Source organism: Musca autumnalis, unplaced genomic scaffold (genome assembly GCF_047663935.1).
Source record: "Musca autumnalis isolate F117 unplaced genomic scaffold, ASM4766393v1 scaffold_2, whole genome shotgun sequence".
Classification (NCBI taxonomy): domain Eukaryota; kingdom Metazoa; phylum Arthropoda; class Insecta; order Diptera; family Muscidae; genus Musca; species Musca autumnalis.
Genome location: NW_027411755.1, coordinates 37,448,874 through 37,470,246, shown reverse-complemented (window position 1 = coordinate 37,470,246; position 21,373 = coordinate 37,448,874). Strand labels below are relative to the sequence as shown.

General features: G+C 33.7%; 1 protein-coding gene across 1 annotated transcript in view; it reads left to right on the top strand.

Annotated features, from left to right (window-relative positions):
* The window catches only part of LOC141392215 (protein dissatisfaction-like), an 85,998-nt gene that overhangs the window by 21,442 nt on the left and 43,183 nt on the right, over positions 1-21,373 (top strand). Inside the window, exon 3 of the mRNA XM_073965169.1 lies at positions 7,472-7,633. Within this exon, the coding sequence (XP_073821270.1) occupies positions 7,472-7,633 (162 nt within the window). The remainder of the gene's footprint in view (positions 1-7,471; positions 7,634-21,373) is intronic.

Below are 21,373 nucleotides of genomic sequence, written 5' to 3'. Positions count from 1 at the left end.
TGGATAGTCTCTGAAAAAATATTCTTTAAAAATCCACGGCCATGGATAGTCACTGTAAAAAATATTATTTAAAAATCAACGCCCATGGATAGTCTCTGAAAAAATATTCTTTAAAAACCACGTTCTTGGACACTCACTGAAATAATATTCTTTAAAAATCCACGCCCAAAGATAGTCTCTGAAAGAATATTCTATAAAAATCCACGCCCATGGAGAGTCACTGAAAAAATATTCTATAAAAATCCACGCCCATGGAGAGTCACTGAAAAAATATTCTACAAAAATCCACGCTCCTTGATAGTCACTGAAAAAATATTCTTTGGATAGTCACTGAAAAAATATTCTTTAAAAATCCACGGCCATGGATAGTCACTGAAAAAATATTCTTTAAAAATCCACGGCCATGGATAGTCACTGAAAAAATATTCTTTAAAAATCCACGCCCATGGATAGTCTCTGAAAAATATTTTTTAAAAATCCACGCCCATGGATAGTCTCTGAAAAAATATTCTTTAAAAATCCACGCCCATGGATAGTCACTGTAAAAAATATTATTTAAAAATCAACGCCCATGGATAGTCACTGAAAAAATATTCTTTAAAAATCCACGCCCATGGATAGTCACTGAAAAAAATATTCTATAAAAATCCACGCCCATGGATAGTCACTGAAAAAATATTCTTTTAAAATCCACGCCCATAGATAGTCTCTGAAAAAAATATTCTTTAAAAATCCACGCCCATGGATAGTCACTGAAAAAATATTCTTTAAAAATCCACGGCCATGGATAGTCACTGAAAAAATATTCTTTAAAAATCCACGCCCATGGATAGTCTCTGAAAAATATTCTTTAAAAATCCACGCCCATGGATAGTCTCTGAAAAAATATTCTTTAAAAATCCACGGCCATGGATAGTCACTGTAAAAAATATTATTTAAAAATCAACGCCCATGGATAGTCTCTGAAAAAATATTCTTTAAAAACCACGTTCTTGGACACTCACTGAAATAATATTCTTTAAAAATCCACGCCCATAGATAGTCTCTGAAAAAAATATTCTTTAAAAATCCACGCCCATAGATAGTCTCTGAAAAAAATATTCTTTAAAAATCCACGCCCATAGATAGTCTCTGAAAAAAATATTCTTTAAAAATCCACGCCCATAGATAGTCTCTGAAAAAAATATTCTTTAAAAATCCACGCCCATAGATAGTCTCTGAAAAAAATATTCTTTAAAAATCCACGCCCATAGATAGTCTCTGAAAAAAATATTCTTTAAAAATCCACGCCCATAGATAGTCTCTGAAAAAAATATTCTTTAAAAATCCACGCCCATAGATAGTCTCTGAAAAAAATATTCTTTAAAAATCCACGCCCATAGATAGTCTCTGAAAAAAATATTCTTTAAAAATCCACGCCCATAGATAGTCTCTGAAAAAAATATTCTTTAAAAATCCACGCCCATAGATAGTCTCTGAAAAAAATATTCTTTAAAAATCCACGCCCATAGATAGTCTCTGAAAAAAATATTCTTTAACAAGTGAGAAAAGGCTATAGTCGGTACGGGGCCGACTATGTGATACCCTACACCACTACTTCTGTGAATAATCTTTTCACTCGAAAACATTTCTTTTATGGAGATACGAAAGTTTTCACCTATCTGGCTTTTATACCAAATGACTTAAGGCGAACTGAACCAAAATAATTAATATTTAATTTTATATTTGACTACTGTCGACATCACAAACATCAATAGGCTTCTATCTCTGTGAGAAAATTTCGTGATGATCCGATCAAAATTCCGACCTGTAGTGTGATTGCAGAAAAAGCGGAAAAAAGGGATGCATTAACGACTATTGCGATATCTCTATTATTTGACTACCTACGCCAACCTACTTTGCATAATTTCAAAGATGGCATTTTCTACTTTCTTAGTCAGGCTTTGCTTTTAGAAGGTCCCCAACCAAAGGTGTGATATCCGTCATTATTATTAAAATCGCAAAAATGAGAAGTTGGGTTTTATTAGCGACTATTGCGATATCTTTGTTGTTAGACCACCTACGACAACCTACGTTACATTGTTGTAAAGGTGATATTTTATACTTTCATTGCCAGGTTTTGCTTTTTGTAGACCCCTTATAGACGCTGAGTTATTTGCTTTGGAATAAAATGTTGACTTTTTCTCCAAATAAAGTTTTTGCTCATTCCGACCCCTAAATATTATCCGACCATCATCAAAATCAATAGGTTTTTTCCTCTGTGAGACCCTCATTAACCCTCGAAATTTCGTGACGATCCGATCAAAATTGCGCCCAGTAGCGTGATTTAAAAAAAAATGGAAAAATGGGATGTATTATCGAATATTGCGATATCTCCTTTATTTGGTCACCTACGCCGACCTAGTTTGCATCATTGTAAAGATGGGATCTTCTACTTTCACCGTAAGGCTTTGCTTTTGGAAAGTATCCAACCAAATCTGTGATATTCGTCATTATAACTAAAATCGAAAAAATGAAAATTTGGGTTTAATTTGCGACTATTTTGATATCTTCGTTGCTTGATCACCTACAAAAACCTACTTTACATCATTTGAAAGGTGATATTTTCTACTTTCATTGTCGTTGTTTTGCTTTTGGTATACCCCATATAGAAGCTGAGATATTCGCTTTGAAAAAAAACGTTGTCTTTTTATCCACATAAGTTTTTTGCCCATTCCGACCCCTAAATATTATCCGACCATCACCAAAATCAATAGGCTTCTTCCCCTCCGGGACCCCCATCAACACCCAAAATTTCGTGACGATCCGATCAAAATTGCGACCTGTAGCGTGATTACAAGGTTTAGATGGACAGACGGACAGACGGACAGACGGACGGACGGACGGACTGACGGACGGACACACATAGCCAGATCGACTCAGCTCGTCGAGACATTAATTTTGATATATATAAGTATGGGTCTACGACCATTATTTCGATGCGTTACAAACTTTTTGGCCAAAACCAACTTATAATACCCTCCCCACATAGTGGTGTAGGGTATAAAAATCCACGCCCATAGATAGTCTCTGAAAAAAATATTCTTTAAAAATCCACGCCCATAGATAGTCTCTGAAAAAAATATTCTTTAAAAATCCACGCCCATAGATAGTCTCTGAAAAAAATATTCTTTAAAAATCCACGCCCATAGATAGTCTCTGAAAAAAATATTCTTTAAAAATCCACGCCCATAGATAGTCTCTGAAAAAAATATTCTTTAAAAATCCACGCCCATAGATAGTCTCTGAAAAAAATATTCTTTAAAAATCCACGCCCATAGATAGTCTCTGAAAAAAATATTCTTTAAAAATCCACGCCCATAGATAGTCTCTGAAAAAAATATTCTTTAAAAATCCACGCCCATAGATAGTCTCTGAAAAAAATATTCTTTAAAAATCCACGCCCATAGATAGTCTCTGAAAAAAATATTCTTTAAAAATCCACGCCCATAGATAGTCTCTGAAAAAAAATATTCTTTAAAAATCCACGCCCATAGATAGTCTCTGAAAAAAATATTCTTTAAAAATCCACGCCCATAGATAGTCTCTGAAAAAAATATTCTTTAAAAATCCACGCCCATAGATAGTCTCTGAAAAAAATATTCTTTAAAAATCCACGCCCATAGATAGTCTCTGAAAAAAATATTCTTTAAAAATCCACGCCCATAGATAGTCTCTGAAAAAAATATTCTTTAAAAATCCACGCCCATAGATAGTCTCTGAAAAAAATATTCTTTAAAAATCCACGCCCATAGATAGTCTCTGAAAAAAATATTCTTTAAAAATCCACGCCCATAGATAGTCTCTGAAAAAAATATTCTTTAAAAATCCACGCCCATAGATAGTCTCTGAAAAAAATATTCTTTAAAAATCCACGCCCATAGATAGTCTCTGAAAAAAATATTCTTTAAAAATCCACGCCCATAGATAGTCTCTGAAAAAAATATTCTTTAAAAATCCACGCCCATAGATAGTCTCTGAAAAAAATATTCTTTAAAAATCCACGCCCATAGATAGTCTCTGAAAAAAATATTCTTTAAAAATCCACGCCCATAGATAGTCTCTGAAAAAAATATTCTTTAAAAATCCACGCCCATAGATAGTCTCTGAAAAAAATATTCTTTAAAAATCCACGCCCATAGATAGTCTCTGAAAAAAATATTCTTTAAAAATCCACGCCCATAGATAGTCTCTGAAAAAAATATTCTTTAAAAATCCACGCCCATAGATAGTCTCTGAAAAAAATATTCTTTAAAAATCCACGCCCATAGATAGTCTCTGAAAAAAATATTCTTTAAAAATCCACGCCCATAGATAGTCTCTGAAAAAAATATTCTTTAAAAATCCACGCCCATAGATAGTCTCTGAAAAAAATATTCTTTAAAAATCCACGCCCATAGATAGTCTCTGAAAAAAATATTCTTTAAAAATCCACGCCCATAGATAGTCTCTGAAAAAAATATTCTTTAAAAATCCACGCCCATAGATAGTCTCTGAAAAAAATATTCTTTAAAAATCCACGCCCATAGATAGTCTCTGAAAAAAATATTCTTTAAAAATCCACGCCCATAGATAGTCTCTGAAAAAAATATTCTTTAAAAATCCACGCCCATAGATAGTCTCTGAAAAAAATATTCTTTAAAAATCCACGCCCATAGATAGTCTCTGAAAAAAATATTCTTTAAAAATCCACGCCCATAGATAGTCTCTGAAAAAAATATTCTTTAAAAATCCACGCCCATAGATAGTCTCTGAAAAAAATATTCTTTAAAAATCCACGCCCATAGATAGTCTCTGAAAAAAATATTCTTTAAAAATCCACGCCCATAGATAGTCTCTGAAAAAAATATTCTTTAAAAATCCACGCCCATAGATAGTCTCTGAAAAAAATATTCTTTAAAAATCCACGCCCATAGATAGTCTCTGAAAAAAATATTCTTTAAAAATCCACGCCCATAGATAGTCTCTGAAAAAAATATTCTTTAAAAATCCACGCCCATAGATAGTCTCTGAAAAAAATATTCTTTAAAAATCCACGCCCATAGATAGTCTCTGAAAAAAATATTCTTTAAAAATCCACGCCCATAGATAGTCTCTGAAAAAAATATTCTTTAAAAATCCACGCCCATAGATAGTCTCTGAAAAAAATATTCTTTAAAAATCCACGCCCATAGATAGTCTCTGAAAAAAATATTCTTTAAAAATCCACGCCCATAGATAGTCTCTGAAAAAAATATTCTTTAAAAATCCACGCCCATAGATAGTCTCTGAAAAAAATATTCTTTAAAAATCCACGCCCATAGATAGTCTCTGAAAAAAATATTCTTTAAAAATCCACGCCCATAGATAGTCTCTGAAAAAAATATTCTTTAAAAATCCACGCCCATAGATAGTCTCTGAAAAAAATATTCTTTAAAAATCCACGCCCATAGATAGTCTCTGAAAAAAATATTCTTTAAAAATCCACGCCCATAGATAGTCTCTGAAAAAAATATTCTTTAAAAATCCACGCCCATAGATAGTCTCTGAAAAAAATATTCTTTAAAAATCCACGCCCATAGATAGTCTCTGAAAAAAATATTCTTTAAAAATCCACGCCCACGTCTCTGAAAAAAATATTCTTTAAAAATCCACGCCCATAGATAGTCTCTGAAAAAAATATTCTTTAAAAATCCACGCCCATAGATAGTCTCTGAAAAAAATATTCTTTAAAAATCCACGCCCATAGATAGTCTCTGAAAAAAATATTCTTTAAAAATCCACGCCCATAGATAGTCTCTGAAAAAAATATTCTTTAAAATCCACGCCCATAGATAGTCTCTGAAAAAAATATTCTTTAAAAATCCACGCCCATAGATAGTCTCTGAAAAAAATATTCTTTAAAAATCCACGCCCATAGATAGTCTCTGAAAAAAATATTCTTTAAAATCCACGCCCATAGATAGTCTCTGAAAAAAATATTCTTTAAAAATCCACGCCCATAGATAGTCTCTGAAAAAAATATTCTTTAAAAATCCACGCCCATAGATAGTCTCTGAAAAAAATATTCTTTAAAAATCCACGCCCATAGATAGTCTCTGAAAAAAATATTCTTTAAAAATCCACGCCCATAGATAGTCTCTGAAAAAAATATTCTTTAAAAATCCACGCCCATAGATAGTCTCTGAAAAAAATATTCTTTAAAAATCCACGCCCATAGATAGTCTCTGAAAAAAATATTCTTTAAAAATCCACGCCCATAGATAGTCTCTGAAAAAAATATTCTTTAAAAATCCACGCCCATAGATAGTCTCTGAAAAAAATATTCTTTAAAAATCCACGCCCATAGATAGTCTCTGAAAAAAATATTCTTTAAAAATTCACGCCAATTCACGTCGCTGAAAATATTCGTTAAAAAACTACGCCCATGGATAATCGCTGAAAAAAATTCTTAACAAATCCACATCTATGGGTAGTATCTGAAAAAATATTTTTTATAAATCCATTCCCATGGACAGTCTCTAAAAAATATTATATAAAAATCCACACCCAGGGATAGTCACTAAATATTCTTTAAAAATGCTCGTCCATATGGTCACTGATTCTATACAAATCTACGCCCATGGATAGTCAATCAAAAAGTATTCTAAAAAATCCACGCCCATGGATAGTCTCTGAAAATTATTCTAAAAAAGTCGACGCCCATGGATAATCTCTGAAAATATATTCTGTAAAAATCCACGCCCATGGATAGTCTCTGAAAAATATTCTAAAAAAATCGACGCCCATTAATTCTATACAAATCCACGCTCTTGGATAGTCTCTGAAAAAATATTCTAAAAAATCCACGCCCATGGATAGTCTCTGAAAATTATTCTAAAAAAGTCGACGCCCATGGATAATCTCTGAAAATATATTCTATAAAAATCCACGCCCATGGATAGTCTCTGAAAAATATTCTAAAAAATCGACGCCCATTTATTCTATAAAAATCCACGCTCTTGGATAGTCTCTGAAAAAATATTCTAAAAAAATCGACGTCCATGTTTCCACGCCCATGGAAAGTCACTGAAACAATAGAAATGCTGATTCTTTTGGCCCTTCCTTTAAGAAAGGTTGCTTCTATAGACCCTTTTCTAAAGAAAAGGTGCTTACATTGACCTTTCTGAAAGATATCGTGATCCTACAGAACCTTTTTTAAAATAATGGTGGCTTCCATAGACCTTTTCTGAAAGAAAGGGTGCTTCTATAGAGCCTTTTTGAAAGAAAGGGTGCGTCTATAGACCCTTTTTAAATGAAAGGTTGCTTCCATAGATCCTTTCTTAAAGAAAATGTGCTTTTATGGACCCTTTCTGAATGAGCCGTACAATGCCGCCACATTCACGTCCTCTTCCTTGACAAATCTTGTCAGGTCAAAAAAAAATATTTCATCGAGTATTCTCTTCCATTTCAGGTTGCTCCGGTTTCTTTAAACGCAGCATTCATCGCAATCGCATTTATACCTGCAAGGCAACGGGTGATATGAAAGGGCGCTGTCCCGTCGACAAAACACATCGTAATCAGTGTCGAGCCTGTCGTTTAAACAAATGTTTTCAATCGGCCATGAATAAAGATGGTAAGTAGACACCTTCGAATCTCTTTCTTCATTACATAGCAACAAAGTGAACAAAATCCTCACCTCTCAGAAGGTGATTTTTTACTGTGGCCTTAAAACAACACCAAGAATCCCATAAACAAATGCCTCGGCTTTGTTATCATTGTTTTAATGCTAAGAAAATAAAATTAATTATGCAAAATACGATTTATAATCAGCTGAGGTGGCGATGTAATTTGTGTTCGGTTGCCGGTGTCTAAGAATGAAGAGAAAGTTTATTTTGGATGGATGTTTTTTACTCATTAACAATGTAAATGTTCTTTATGGAACATACCACAAGGATAATGATAATAATACTCTTGAATAGGATTTGGATGTTTGGTATTTATTTTTTTTGGAAGTAAAAGTTTCTTGAGGGTATTAGGTGAGGTGTTTTTTAATCGTTAATCCTTGAATGGTAAAGACATTAAAAAGTGAGAGAAAAGTTTCTGTTTAAACGATTTTGGATTAATTCACCGATGAAAAGTTTGCTTTAAAATCTACTATGCCCCGATAGCTTTTGTACACCAAATCTTCTCCTGGTCATTCACAAAAGATTTTAATTTTTTATTTGGTAGCGGATACATAACTTTTTCTTTAAACAAAACTCCAAACTTTAAGGTTATCCAGAATGTCAGCTTAATTTTTTTTTTGGTTCCTGAAATCAATTTCACCCAACCAACATTCACAGCCACCACCACATGCGTAAATGTCCAATGTTATGTAGCTTTAAAGCTTTTAAGCCAATATTAAATGTAGCATAAAGACACAAAAGCGATTAAGTCCATTCACATGGACTAGCAGAGTTTGGCCATAAATAGAGATAAGGTGGGTTGGGTAGGTGTTTGAAGTATCCCAATACAATATACATATGTGTTGGTATTACACAAATAAACAAATGTGAATTTAGATATACGAATACCAAATTATCTAAACTAAAATGAAATAGAAACAAAGAGGAAGAGAGAAAGATGCAAAAATTATAGAAACACACTGGAAGAAATATTAATGCAATGACGACTTGGAGGAGGAGGGTTGTCCGTAATTTGTGAAACTTTGGTGTGATCTTATATTTTCCATTTTTAGGTTAGGATATAGGATGCTGTCATTGCTTGTAGACAGCCACTTCCTGAAAAGAGACAAGTAAAAAATTGCTATTTTCGGTCGGTCGGAACTTTTTACACCATCCACCATCAAATATTCGGATGTAAAATGGAATAACGTTTTCTACCCCGAGGGTATCCGCCTAAATTAGTATACCTAAATTAGGTCAGAAAATACATCTCAAAATGTCTTCATTCATACCTCGATATGTGGGCAACATCAAAGTGTGGACTTATGTTAACAATTTTGGATAACGAACCTAAAATATCAAATATCAGGTAGTTCGGTCAAAAAATGTAGCTAAACTTTTTAAAATTCCAAAAAAAGGAAGTGCCGTCATATGGGGGCTACATGAATTTCGAATTTCGGATGGGAAGTTTTATATCCCCAACGAAGACTAAGTACCAAATTTAAGCAGTTTAGGTACAATATTGAGGCCAAAATCTTCAAAATCCCGATAATCGGCAGGTTCCGTTCTATGGGACATATATGCAGACATGGTCCTACACCAACAAATTTCAGGTGGAAAGTTTAATAGCCTCAACGAATACTATATACCAAATTTCAGCCTTTTTGGCGGGGTAATGAGGTCACAACCATAAAAATACCGAAAATCGGGAGGTAACATTCTATGGGGGCTATATGAAATAGTGAACCTATACCGACAAATTTCAGGTGGAAAGTGGGAGCTATATGAATTTCGGATGGGAAGTTTTATATCCCCAACGAAGACTAAGTACACAATTTCAGCGATTTCTGTGGGATATTGGGCCACACCTTTAAAATACTGAAAATCGGGAGGTACTTTTCTATGGGGGCTATATGAAGACGTGGACTTATACCGACACATTTCAAGTGTAAAGTTTCACACGCCCCAACGAAGACTAAATACCAAATTTCAGCCATTTCGGTGTGTTAACGAGGCTAAAACCTTCAAAATACCGAAAATCGGGAGGTAACGTTCTATAGTGGCTATATGAAAGAACGGACCTACACCGACGAATTTCTGATGGGAAGTTTTATACCACCAACGAAGACCCAATACCAAATTTTAGCAATTTGGATGGGATATTGAGGTCACAACCTTAAAAATACCGAGGTACCGTTCTATGGTGGCTATATGCAGACATGAAGCTATACCGACAAACTTCAGTTGAAAAGTTGTATATCCCTAATGAAGATCCATTACCAAATTTTAGCAATTTGGGTGGGATATTGAGGTTACAACCTTAAAAATACAGAAAATCGGGAGGATACGTTCTATGGGGGCTATATGAAAGCGTGGACCCATACCGACAAATTTCAGTTGGAAAGTTGCAGACGAAGACTAAAACCCAAATTACAGCCATTTCGGTGGGATATTGAGACCACATATTTCAAAAACCGAAAATTGGGAGGTACCGTTCTATGGAGGCTATGTGAAAGAGTGGACCTGTACCTACAAAATTCAGGTATAAAGTTTTACACGACGAAATACCAAATTTTAGCAATTTCGGTGTGTTAATGAGGCTAAAGGCTTTAAAATACCGAAAATCGGGAGGTACCGTTCTACGGAGAATATATGAAGACGTGGACCTAAAACAAAAAATTGCAGGTGGATAGTTTTATACGAAGACTAACTGCCAAAATTCAGTCATTTCAGTTGGATATTGAGGCCACAACACAAAATACCGAAAAACGGGAGGTTTTGGGGGCTATATGAAGACGAGGACCTAAACTGACAAATCCAAAAATCCAAACAAAGGCCAAATTTCATACCGAAAATCGGAAGGTACCGTTCTATCGGCGCTATCTCAAAACGAGGACCGACGTAGCTCCTTTTCAATACCAAGCATCCTAGGAGTAATAAAAACTTCTGTACTAAATTATAAAGCTCTGTCGTTAATTTCGCGAGCTGTAACTTGATTTTAACTGACAGACGGACTGACATGTGGACATGGTTATATCGATTTGGAATCTTATGCTGATCAAAAATACATATATACTTTATAGGGTCTCCGACGTATATTTCGATGTATTATAAACGGAATGACATGGTTAGGTTTAGGTTAGGCTTTAGGATGCGTAGCTGCTGTGATGGCAGCCACTCCACTCGGAGACCTGGGGTCCATTGTGATCATCCTGAATGTTGAAACGGATTATAGATGTGGTTGTGATATAAAGGAGATGTAGATGTGTGATGGTAGTTGTGGATAGATGAATATTGTGAGTGATGTGGTTGTAGCTGCGTAGAATCCAATGGTTCAGGTGTGGTTGTGATGTGAAGGTGATGGCGGGTGTGAGGTGATGATGGGTGAGATGCAATGATGTATAGGCGATGTCTGTAGATTGGATGTAATTTTCCGATGCAACTGTAAGAGTAGAAAGAGGTTGTAGATGAGAGTGTAGATGTGGTAGTTAGATATAGATGTAGTGAAGATTGTAGTTGTGAAGATTAAGTTAGTTGTACATAGCTGGGAAGTGGTTGATAATGTTACTGTGTAGAGATGGTGCTTGTCCTGTTCTCAGCACGTAGGTAGAAAGGAGCATAGGACAACGACATAATGGATGCTCGATCGTCTCTATTTCTTCCTCATCCTTGCACAGCCTGCAGTAGTCAGCCGTGTCGTCTTCTTCGCATTTGCTCGTCATGGAGCCTATTCTGCAATGACCCGTGATGATCCCCACTGCTAGTTTCATGTCTCATAAGAGCAGTGAGGCGATTCTTGACTTGAACGGGATTGGCCAGATTGCCCTTGATGTGCTGCAGTTTGGCGTGTTTGGCCAATGTTGGCAGAATTTCTCCCGACATGTTTGCTCTATTGTTTTCCTGAAGTGGCACAGGGGTGGCTTGATGGAGTAGTCGATTTCAATGGTTTGTGACTCCGATCCACAGCGTGCCAGTTCGTCGGCTGCTTCGTTTCCTTCGATGTTGCAATGCCCTGGGACCCAACACAAGGTGACGATTGATTTTAGTGGCTCCAAAGCGTGTTTGCAGTCTAAAACGGAATGACATTGTTAATTGTATTCTCCATATTATGGTGGAGGGTATCAATAAATAAACTCCAAGGTGTCAAAAAAAATTTTTGAATGTTTCCAACTTAATTTTAATAAAGTGTGGTCCTAATTATTCCACTGAAAGATCCAATCAACACATTCTACACAGAAAACAATATAATTCTTTTCACATTGCGCGGGCGAGGTTCATCTTCAAACTTGCATAAAAAATTTGCCGTTTCTTTATTCTCGCAGCTAATGGCCTTGACTCCTTTGTACTGGGCTGACTGGCCGAGGTGTGCATTGTTCTGATGCACAACGTCTGAGTTGCTCCTGAAATGACCCTTGACCAGCGAGCAATGAATATCACTGATATAACCATTGGGATCCGCATTGCAAATATTCGCCAATTCGAGATCATTCGGAATAACCTGTGGAGCGCTGTTTCTGTCCATGCTCGCCTTCGCAGACGTACAAAGTTTCAGTGAAGATGCACTAACTGATGAGATTTTGATCTCTTCAGTAGTGATATTCCCACTAACTGTCTTCATCACCAAGGCATTCGACACAGATGAATGGACCGGCTGTGGCAGTGTCAACTTCTTTGTGGCAAGTTGTTGTTCCTCAGACGACCTCACAACCATTGGTCGTGATTTTGCATTGGTTGACTAGCGACCTTTAAAGTGTTTGACGCTGCACAGACCCATCCGTCTATTCGCATTTGCGCTATTGTCGGATAGTTGCTTTTTGGCCACCCACCCTGGTATGAGGTTATCGATGTGAGGCAGTTGAGGAGCCCAGTCTCGGAGAATTTAGCTGCAGTATTCGCCTTTTTTTGTCTTCTTCACTGTCTCTTTAGAAGACTGTGATCTCGGTAAGTTTAACCAATAGTCTACCAATAAGTTTAGGCCAAATTGGATACCTAATTCGTAAGTTATAATCCTCATAAGTAATTTTAGCTGGTGCCGGGTTTCTTAAGAGCTATTGGGTCATTATCTCAGGAAGTATAGACTTGCCCCCGAAAATTTTTTACCCTCGTAATAGGTGCCGCAAGGTCAATCTGCTGCAAAACAGTGTCAAAATGGTCCTTAAAAATGTTTTAATTTTATTTGGGAGCTACCCGAAGATACCAAAAGTTCCGTTCTTCGCAAAAGTAAAGTTCATTTTCGGATCTGATCTATGTTGGGAAGAAATATTGCAACAAATAGGTTACCACCTTCGAGGGTTATCGTGCGTACCATTTTAGGGAAAATTGTTAACTTTTAAAGGGAGGTAGCCGCATTAGTGGACCGATTTCTTCGAACTTGATTTATGTGTGAATAAAACATTACGAGGTGTAAATTTTGAAGCACATCTGTTGATCCGTTGGAGAGTTCTGTGCGCACCAGTCAGACAGACAGACGGATGAACGGACCAGTTGGTTTCATAACATCTAACTGTCGTACTTTTCTGAATCATGGAAAAGTTGATTGGCAAGAGTTCAGTGAATTTACTAATCATCGCTTCAGATAACAGTCCATTTCCTCAGATCTTCGGATAGCTAAGAGAATTTTTCGGTACGTCATCACAGCTACAGTTTCTCGCTCTATACCCGCTGTTCGAATATGTGAAATTAGACCTAATATCCCAGCAGAGGCGACGGGACTAGCAATTGAACGTGATGAGCTTCGTCGTACGAACAATCTTGATTCAAAAGCTAGGGAATTTACTCTTTAATCAACAGGCTAGTACGCGAGTATAACCGGAAAAATGTCTAGGGAGTCTAGAAATGCAACATTGGGCAATAGGATTATATTGTGGGCAACACTCTTGAATCCGGGAAAGAAGTATGATAGAACGACTGTAAGTGTTATTTTAATCGGCAATTTATAGAACAACCCGAGCGTAATAGGGCTACGCCGTATAAGAGCCCTCTCAGCTTAGAAAGCACCATCACAATTTACGCTGAGCGATGTTGCAAATTTTCTTCGAAAAGCGAAGACATCCCAAACGTTGAACGCACACGGTATCTGAATGGAAATGCTGAAGTAACTGAATGGACCTGGAGTTGAATATTTGACAAGTGCCCTCAATTTATCGCTGGCCACTCATATTGTACCACAATTCTGGAAAATGGCATGGTGGTCCCGCTACTGAAATGTCAGCTGGACCCAATCGTTCAGGTCGAGTTACCTCCTGTCGCCTGTAGCGGTAATTCTAGAGTCAGTACTCCAGCCCATGATCGTTTAATAGTCCCCTAAAAATATTTAAAAAAATCCACGATCGTTTAATAGTCCCCTAAAAATATTTAAAAAAATCCACGATCGTTTAATAGTCCCCTAAAAATATTTAAAAAAATCCACGATCGTTTAATAGTCCCCTAAAAATATTTAAAAAAATTCACGATCGTTTAATAGTCCCCTAAAAATATTTAAAAAAATCCACGATCGTTTAATAGTCCCCTAAAAATATTTTAAAAACCCCCGGTTGTCTATTAGTCCCCAAAAAATATTTCAAAAAATCCACAATTGTCTATTAGTCTCCTAAAAATATTTCAAAAAATTCACGATTGTCTATTATTCCCTTAAAAATATTTCAAAATATCCACGATTGCCAATTAGTTTGATTCTATTTTTAGTTCAATCATATGGAACCTCGTTTTACAGCTCGTTTAAGTTAGAGCTTTCAGCCAAGTTAACCTCTTTTATGAGGATTTATTTGAGGTACAATGTAATATTGTGTTCCTCAAATGACGGACTGGCGGGGGGGTTTAAATTCTATTCTACGTTTTCATATGGTTGTCGTAACGGGACACTGTTTGGGGCTTGTGCCCATTTGTTCTCCGGCCACTAGATTTTAGCATATGGTCTTTGGAGGTGAAAATGATCCATGATCTCTTCATATTAGTGTGTAGTGAGCATTTAATGAGATTTCTTATCTCACAACCGGTCGCTTTTGGTATGTATACTGGGCCTTCGGGACTTCTTTGGATTTCTATAATACCAAAATACGCCTGAGTCTAGATTTCTGCTCTCCTACAATGTATTCCTTTCCGTGTATATCCCAAAAAAACGAAATCATATAAACCCACTCTGCCTCTGTTGGGTAAGTACCACAAACCCCAAAAAGGTGGGCTAAAGGGAGGAGGAAAAACAAAATAATAGTCCATGAAAATAATCATAAAAGTGAAGAAGAATCCTCTGACAAAACGTGGGAATTGAAACACATTGCCAAAACACCAACAAAAATACACTTCGTGTCCTCTGCACGAATTTATACATCAAGCTCTGGTTGTGTGCCTGAGTGTCTGTGCGTGCGTTCACTTTTCTGTGGTGTCAGCTACTACTAGCTAGGAAGCCATAGCGGTCGGGAAAATAACCAAAACAAAAATTACTGAAATATGGGAGTGAAATTGGTGAACCAACCATTGGCGGTGGCAAACAACCTTTTATGCAATCCGTATTTTCGAAAGAGTGCAAAAGTTTTAATGTTCAAAGGCCAAAAGTGGTGAATTATGTTGATATGGTGGTTGATGCTGATGCTGCTTGGTGTTGTTGTTGTTGTTGTGCAAATGCCACGGCTTTTGCTACTGTTGTCGGTCGGTCGTTTGTGTTGTTTTTGGTGCTTAAAAGGCTTGTGACAAACATAAATTCGTTCGTTTCGCTCGTTCCATAACGTTTTTGTTTTGTTTTATTCAAAAACAATCTAATAGCGGATTACAAGTATTACCCCATCTAGAAAGTGGAAAAGTGTTTACACTTCATGCCTTTGTGCCTGTTTTTAGAATGGATTTTCGAAATTTTCTATGATTGGGGAGAGGATGAATGGATGGATGAGCAGGAGGATTCCACTGATGATGGCTCAAAACATGACAGCAACAATTGAAAGTTTATTATTGACAATATACTCTGCAATTTAGGAAAAAGCTTAGTATGTCAAATTGCTTGGTCATAGATCATTTGACATGGCAAATGAAGTGTAAGAAGGATAAATGATTTGGAAGCAGAGACAACAAATAACAAGGATAATATTGAAGCTTAAGGTTTGCAGGACTATTAAGATATAAAGAACAAAAATATAAAATATTTAAAAAAATCCCCTACAAATTTTTAAAAAATCCACGAGCCTCTATAAGTACCCTAAAAATATTAAAAAAAAATCCACGAGCCTCTATAATTCCCCTAAAAATATATATTAGTCCCCCGAAAATATTAAAAAATAAATCCACGGGCATCTATTAGTCCCCTAAAATATTTAAAAAATCCACGAAAATATTTAAAAAAAAAAATCCACCAGCCTCTACTAGCCCCTTAAAAATATCTTAAATATCCTAAAAATATTTCAAAAAATCCACGATTGTCTATTAGTCCCCTAAAAATATTTTAAAAAATCCACGAATGTCTATTAGTCCCCTAAAAATATTTTAAAAAAATCCACGAATGTCTATTAGTCCCCTAAAAATATTTTAAAAAATTCACGATTGTCTATTAGTCCCCTAAAAATATTTTAAAAAATTCACGATTGTCTATTAGTCCCCTAAAAATATTTTAAAAAATTCACGAGCCCCTATTAGTGCCCTAAAAATATTTTAAAAAATCCACGAGCCCCTATTAGTGCCCTAAAAATATTTTTTAAAAATCCACGAGCCCCTATTAGTGCCCTAAAAATATTTTAAAAAATCCACGAGCCCCTATTAGTGCCCTAAAAATATTTTAAAAAATCCACGATTGTCTATTAGTCCCCTAAAAATATTTTAAAAAATCCACGATTGTCTATTAGTCCCCTAAAAATATTTTAAAAAATCCACGATTGTCTATTAGTCCCCTAAAAATATTTTAAAAAATCCACGATTGTCTATTAGTCCCCTAAAATATTTTAAAAAATCCACGATTGTCTATTAGTCCCCTAAAAATATTTTAAAAAATCCACGATTGTCTATTAGTCCCCTAAAAATATTTTAAAAAATCCACGATTGTCTATTAGTCCCCTAAAAATATTTTTTAAAAAATCCACGATTGTCTATTAGTCCCCTAAAAATATTTTAAAAAATCCACGATTGTCTATTAGTCCCCTAAAAATATTTTAAAAAATCCACGAATGTCTATTAGTCCCCTAGAAATAATTTAAAAAATCCACGAATGTCTATTTGTCCCTTAAAAATAATTTAAAAAAATCTACGATTGTCTATTAGTCCCCTAAAAATATTTTAAAAAATCCACGATTGTCTATTAGTCCCCTAAAAATATTTTAAAAAATCCACGATTGTCTATTAGTCCCCTAAAAATATTTTAAAAAATCCACGATTGTCTATTAGTACCCTAAAAATATTTTAAAAAATCCACGATTGTCTATTAGTCCCCTAAAAATATTTTAAAAAATCCACGATTGTCTATTAGTCCCCTAAAAATATTTTAAAAAATCCACGATTGTCTATTAGTCCCCTAAAAATATTTTAAAAAATCCACGATTGTCTATTAGACCCCTAAAAATATTTTAAAAAAATCCACGATTGTCTATTAGACCCTAAAAATATTTTAAAAAATCCACGATTGTCTATTAGACCCCTAAAAATATTTTAAAAAATCCACGAATGTCTATTAGTCCCCTAAAAATATTTTAAAAAATCCACGATTGTCTATTAGTCCCCTGAAAATATTTTAAAAAATCCACGATTGTCTATTAGTCCCCTGAAAATATTTTAAAAAATCCACGATTGTCTATTAGTCCCATAAAAATATTTTAAAAAATCCACGATTGTCTATTAGTCCCCTAAAAATATTTTAAAAAATCCACGATTGTCTATTAGTCCCCTAAAAATATTTTAAAAAATCCACGATTGTCTATTAGTCCCCTAAAAATATTTTAAAAAATCCACGATTGTCTATTAGTCCCCTAAAAATATTTTAAAAAATCCACGATTGTCTATTAGTCCCCTAAAAATATTTTAAAAAATCCACGATTGTCTATTAGTCCCCTAAAAATATTTTAAAAAATCCACGATTGTCTATTAGTCCCCTAAAAATATTTTAAAAAATCCACGATTGTCTATTAGTCCCCTAAAAATATTTTAAAAAATCCACGATTGTCTATTAGTCCCCTAAAAATATTTTAAAAAATCTACGATTGTCTATTAGTCCCCTAAAAATATTTAAAAAAATCCACGATTGTCTATTAGTCCCCTAAAAATATTTTAAAAAATCCACGATTGTCTATTAGTCCCCTAAAAATATTTTAAAAAAATCCACGAATGTCTATTAGTCCCCTAAAAATATTTGAAAAAATCCACGATTGTCTATTAGTCCCCTAAAAATATTTGAAAAAATCCACGATTGTCTATTAGTCCCCTAAAAATATTTTAAAAAATCCACGATTGTCTATTAGTCCCCTAAAAATATTTTAAAAAATCCATCATTGTCTATTAGTCCCCTAAAAATATTTTAAAAAATCCATGATTGTCAATTAGTCCCCTAAAAATATTTTAAAAAATCCACGATTGTCTATTAGTCCCCTAAAAATATTTTAAAAAATCCACGATTGTCTATTGGTCCCTAAAAATATTTTAAAAAATCCACTATTGTCTATTAGTCCCCTAAAAATATTTTAAAAAATCCACGATTGTCTATTAGTCCCCTAAAAATATTTTAAAAAATCCACGATTGTCTATTAGTCCCCTAAAAATATTTTAAAAAATCCACGATTGTCTATTAGTCCCCTAAAAATATTTTAAAAAATCCACGATTGTCTATTAGTCCCCTAAAAATATTTTAAAAAATCCACGATTGTCTATTAGTCCCCTAAAAATATTTTAAAAAATCCACGATTGTCTATTAGTCCCCTAAAAATATTTTAAAAAATCCACGATTGTCTATTAGTCCCCTAAAAATATTTTAAAAAATCCACGATTGTCTATTAATCCCCGAAAAATATTTTAAAAAATCCATTTTTAGTCCCCTAAAAATATTTTAAAAAATCCACGATTGTCTATTAATCCCCGAAAAATATTTTAAAAAATCCATTTTTAGTCCCCTAAAAATATTTTAAAAAATCCACGATTGTCTATTAGTCCCCTAAAATTATTTGAAAAAATCCACGAATGTCTATTAGTCCCCTAAAAATATTTTAAAAAATCCACGAATGTCTATTAGTCCCCTAAAAATATTTTAAAAAATCCACGAATGTCTATTAGTCCCCTAAAAATATTTTAAAAAATCCACGATTGTCTATTAGTCCCCTAAAAATATTTTAAAAAATCCACGATTGTCTATTAGTCCCCTAAAAATATTTTAAAAAATCCACGATTGTCTATTAGTCCCCTAAAAATATTTTAAAAAATCCACGATTGTCTATTAGTCCCCTAAAAATATTTTAAAAAATCCACGATTGTCTATTAGTCCCCTAAAAATATTTTAAAAAATCCACGATTGTCTATTAATCCCCGAAAAATATTTTAAAAAATCCATTTTTAGTCCCCTAAAAATATTTTAAAAAATCCACGATTGTCTATTAGTCCCCTAAAATTATTTGAAAAAATCCACGAATGTCTATTAGTCCCCTAAAAATATTTTAAAAAATCCAAGAATGTCTATTAGTCCCCTAAAAATATTTTAAAAAATCCACGAATGTCTATTAGTCCCCTAAAAATATTTTAAAAAATCCACGACTGTTTATTAGCCCTTTAAAAATATTTTAAAAAATCCACGATTGTTTATTAGCCCCCTAAAAATATTTTAAAAAATCCACGATTGTTTATTAGCCCCCTAAAAATATTTTAAAAAATCCATGATTGTTTATTAGCCCCCTAAAAACATTTTAAAAAATCCACGAATGTCTATTAGTCCCCTAAAAATATTTTAAAAAATCCACGATTGTCTATTAGTCCCCTAAAAATATTTTAAAAAATCCACGATTGTCTATTAGTCCCCTAAAAATATTTTAAAAAATCCACGATTGTCTATTAGTCCCCTAAAAATATTTTAAAAAATCCACGATTGTCTATTAGTCCCCTAAAAATATTTTAAAAAATCCACGATTGTCTATTAGTCCCCTAAAAATATTTTAAAAAATCCACGATTGTCTATTAGTCCCCTAAAAATATTTTAAAAAATCCACGATTGTCTATTAGTCCCCTAAAAATATTTTAAAAAATCCACGATTGTCTATTAGTCCCCTAAAAATATTTTAAAAAATCCACGATTGTCTATTAGTCCCCTAAAAATATTTTAAAAAATCCACGATTGTCTATTAGTCCCCTAAAAATATTTTAAAAAATCCACGATTGTCTATTAGTCCCCTAAAAATATTTTAAAAAAATCCACGATTGTCTATTAGTCCCCTAAAAATATTTTAAAAAATCCACGATTGTCTATTAGTCCCCTAAAAATATTTTAAAAAATCCACGATTGTCTATTAGTCCCCTAAAAATATTTTAAAAAATCCACGATTGTCTATTAGTCCCCTAAAAATATTTTAAAAAATCCACGATTGTCTATTAGTCCCCTAAAAATATTTTAAAAAATCCACGATTGTCTATTAGTCCCCTAAAAATATTTTAAAAAATCCACGATTGTCTATTAGTCCCCTAAAAATATTTTAAAAAATCCACGATTGTCTATTAGTCCCCTAAAAATATTTTAAAAAATCCACGATTGTCTATTAGTCCCCTAAAAATATTTTAAAAAATCCACGATTGTCTATTAGTCCCCTAAAAATATTTTAAAAAATCCACGATTGTCTATTAGTCCCCTAAAAATATTTTAAAAAATCCACGATTGTCTATTAGTCCCCTAAAAATATTTTAAAAAATCCACGATTGTCTATTAGTCCCCTAAAAATATTTTAAAAAATCCACGATTGTCTATTAGTCCCCTAAAAATATTTTAAAAAATCCACGATTGTCTATTAGTCCCCTAAAAATATTTTAAAAAATCCACGATTGTCTATTAGTCCCCTAAAAATATTTTAAAAAATCCACGATTGTCTATTAGTCCCCTAAAAATATTTTAAAAAATCCACGATTGTCTATTAGTCCCCTAAAAATATTTTAAAAAATCCACGATTGTCTATTAGTCCCCTAAAAATATTTTAAAAAATCCACGATTGTCTATTAGTCCCCTAAAAATATTTTAAAAAATCCACGATTGTCTATTAGTCCCCTAAAAATATTTTAAAAAATCCACGATTGTCTATTAGTCCCCTAAAAATATTTTAAAAAATCCACGATTGTCTATTAGTCCCCTAAAAATATTTTAAAAAATCCACGATTGTCTATTAGTCCCCTAAAAATATTTTAAAAAATCCACGATTGTCTATTAGTCCCCTAAAAATATTTTAAAAAATCCACGATTGTCTATTAGTCCCCTAAAAATATTTTAAAAAATCCACGATTGTCTATTAGTCCCCTAAAAATATTTTAAAAAATCCACGATTGTCTATTAGTCCCCTAAAAATATTTTAAAAAATCCACGATTGTCTATTAGTCCCCTAAAAATATTTTAAAAAATCCACGATTGTCTATTAGTCCCCTAAAAATATTTTAAAAAATCCACGATTGTCTATTAGTCCCCTAAAAATATTTTAAAAAATCCACGATTGTCTATTAGTCCCTAAAAATATTTAAAAAATCCACGATTGTCTATTAGTCCCTAAAAATATTTTAAAAAATCC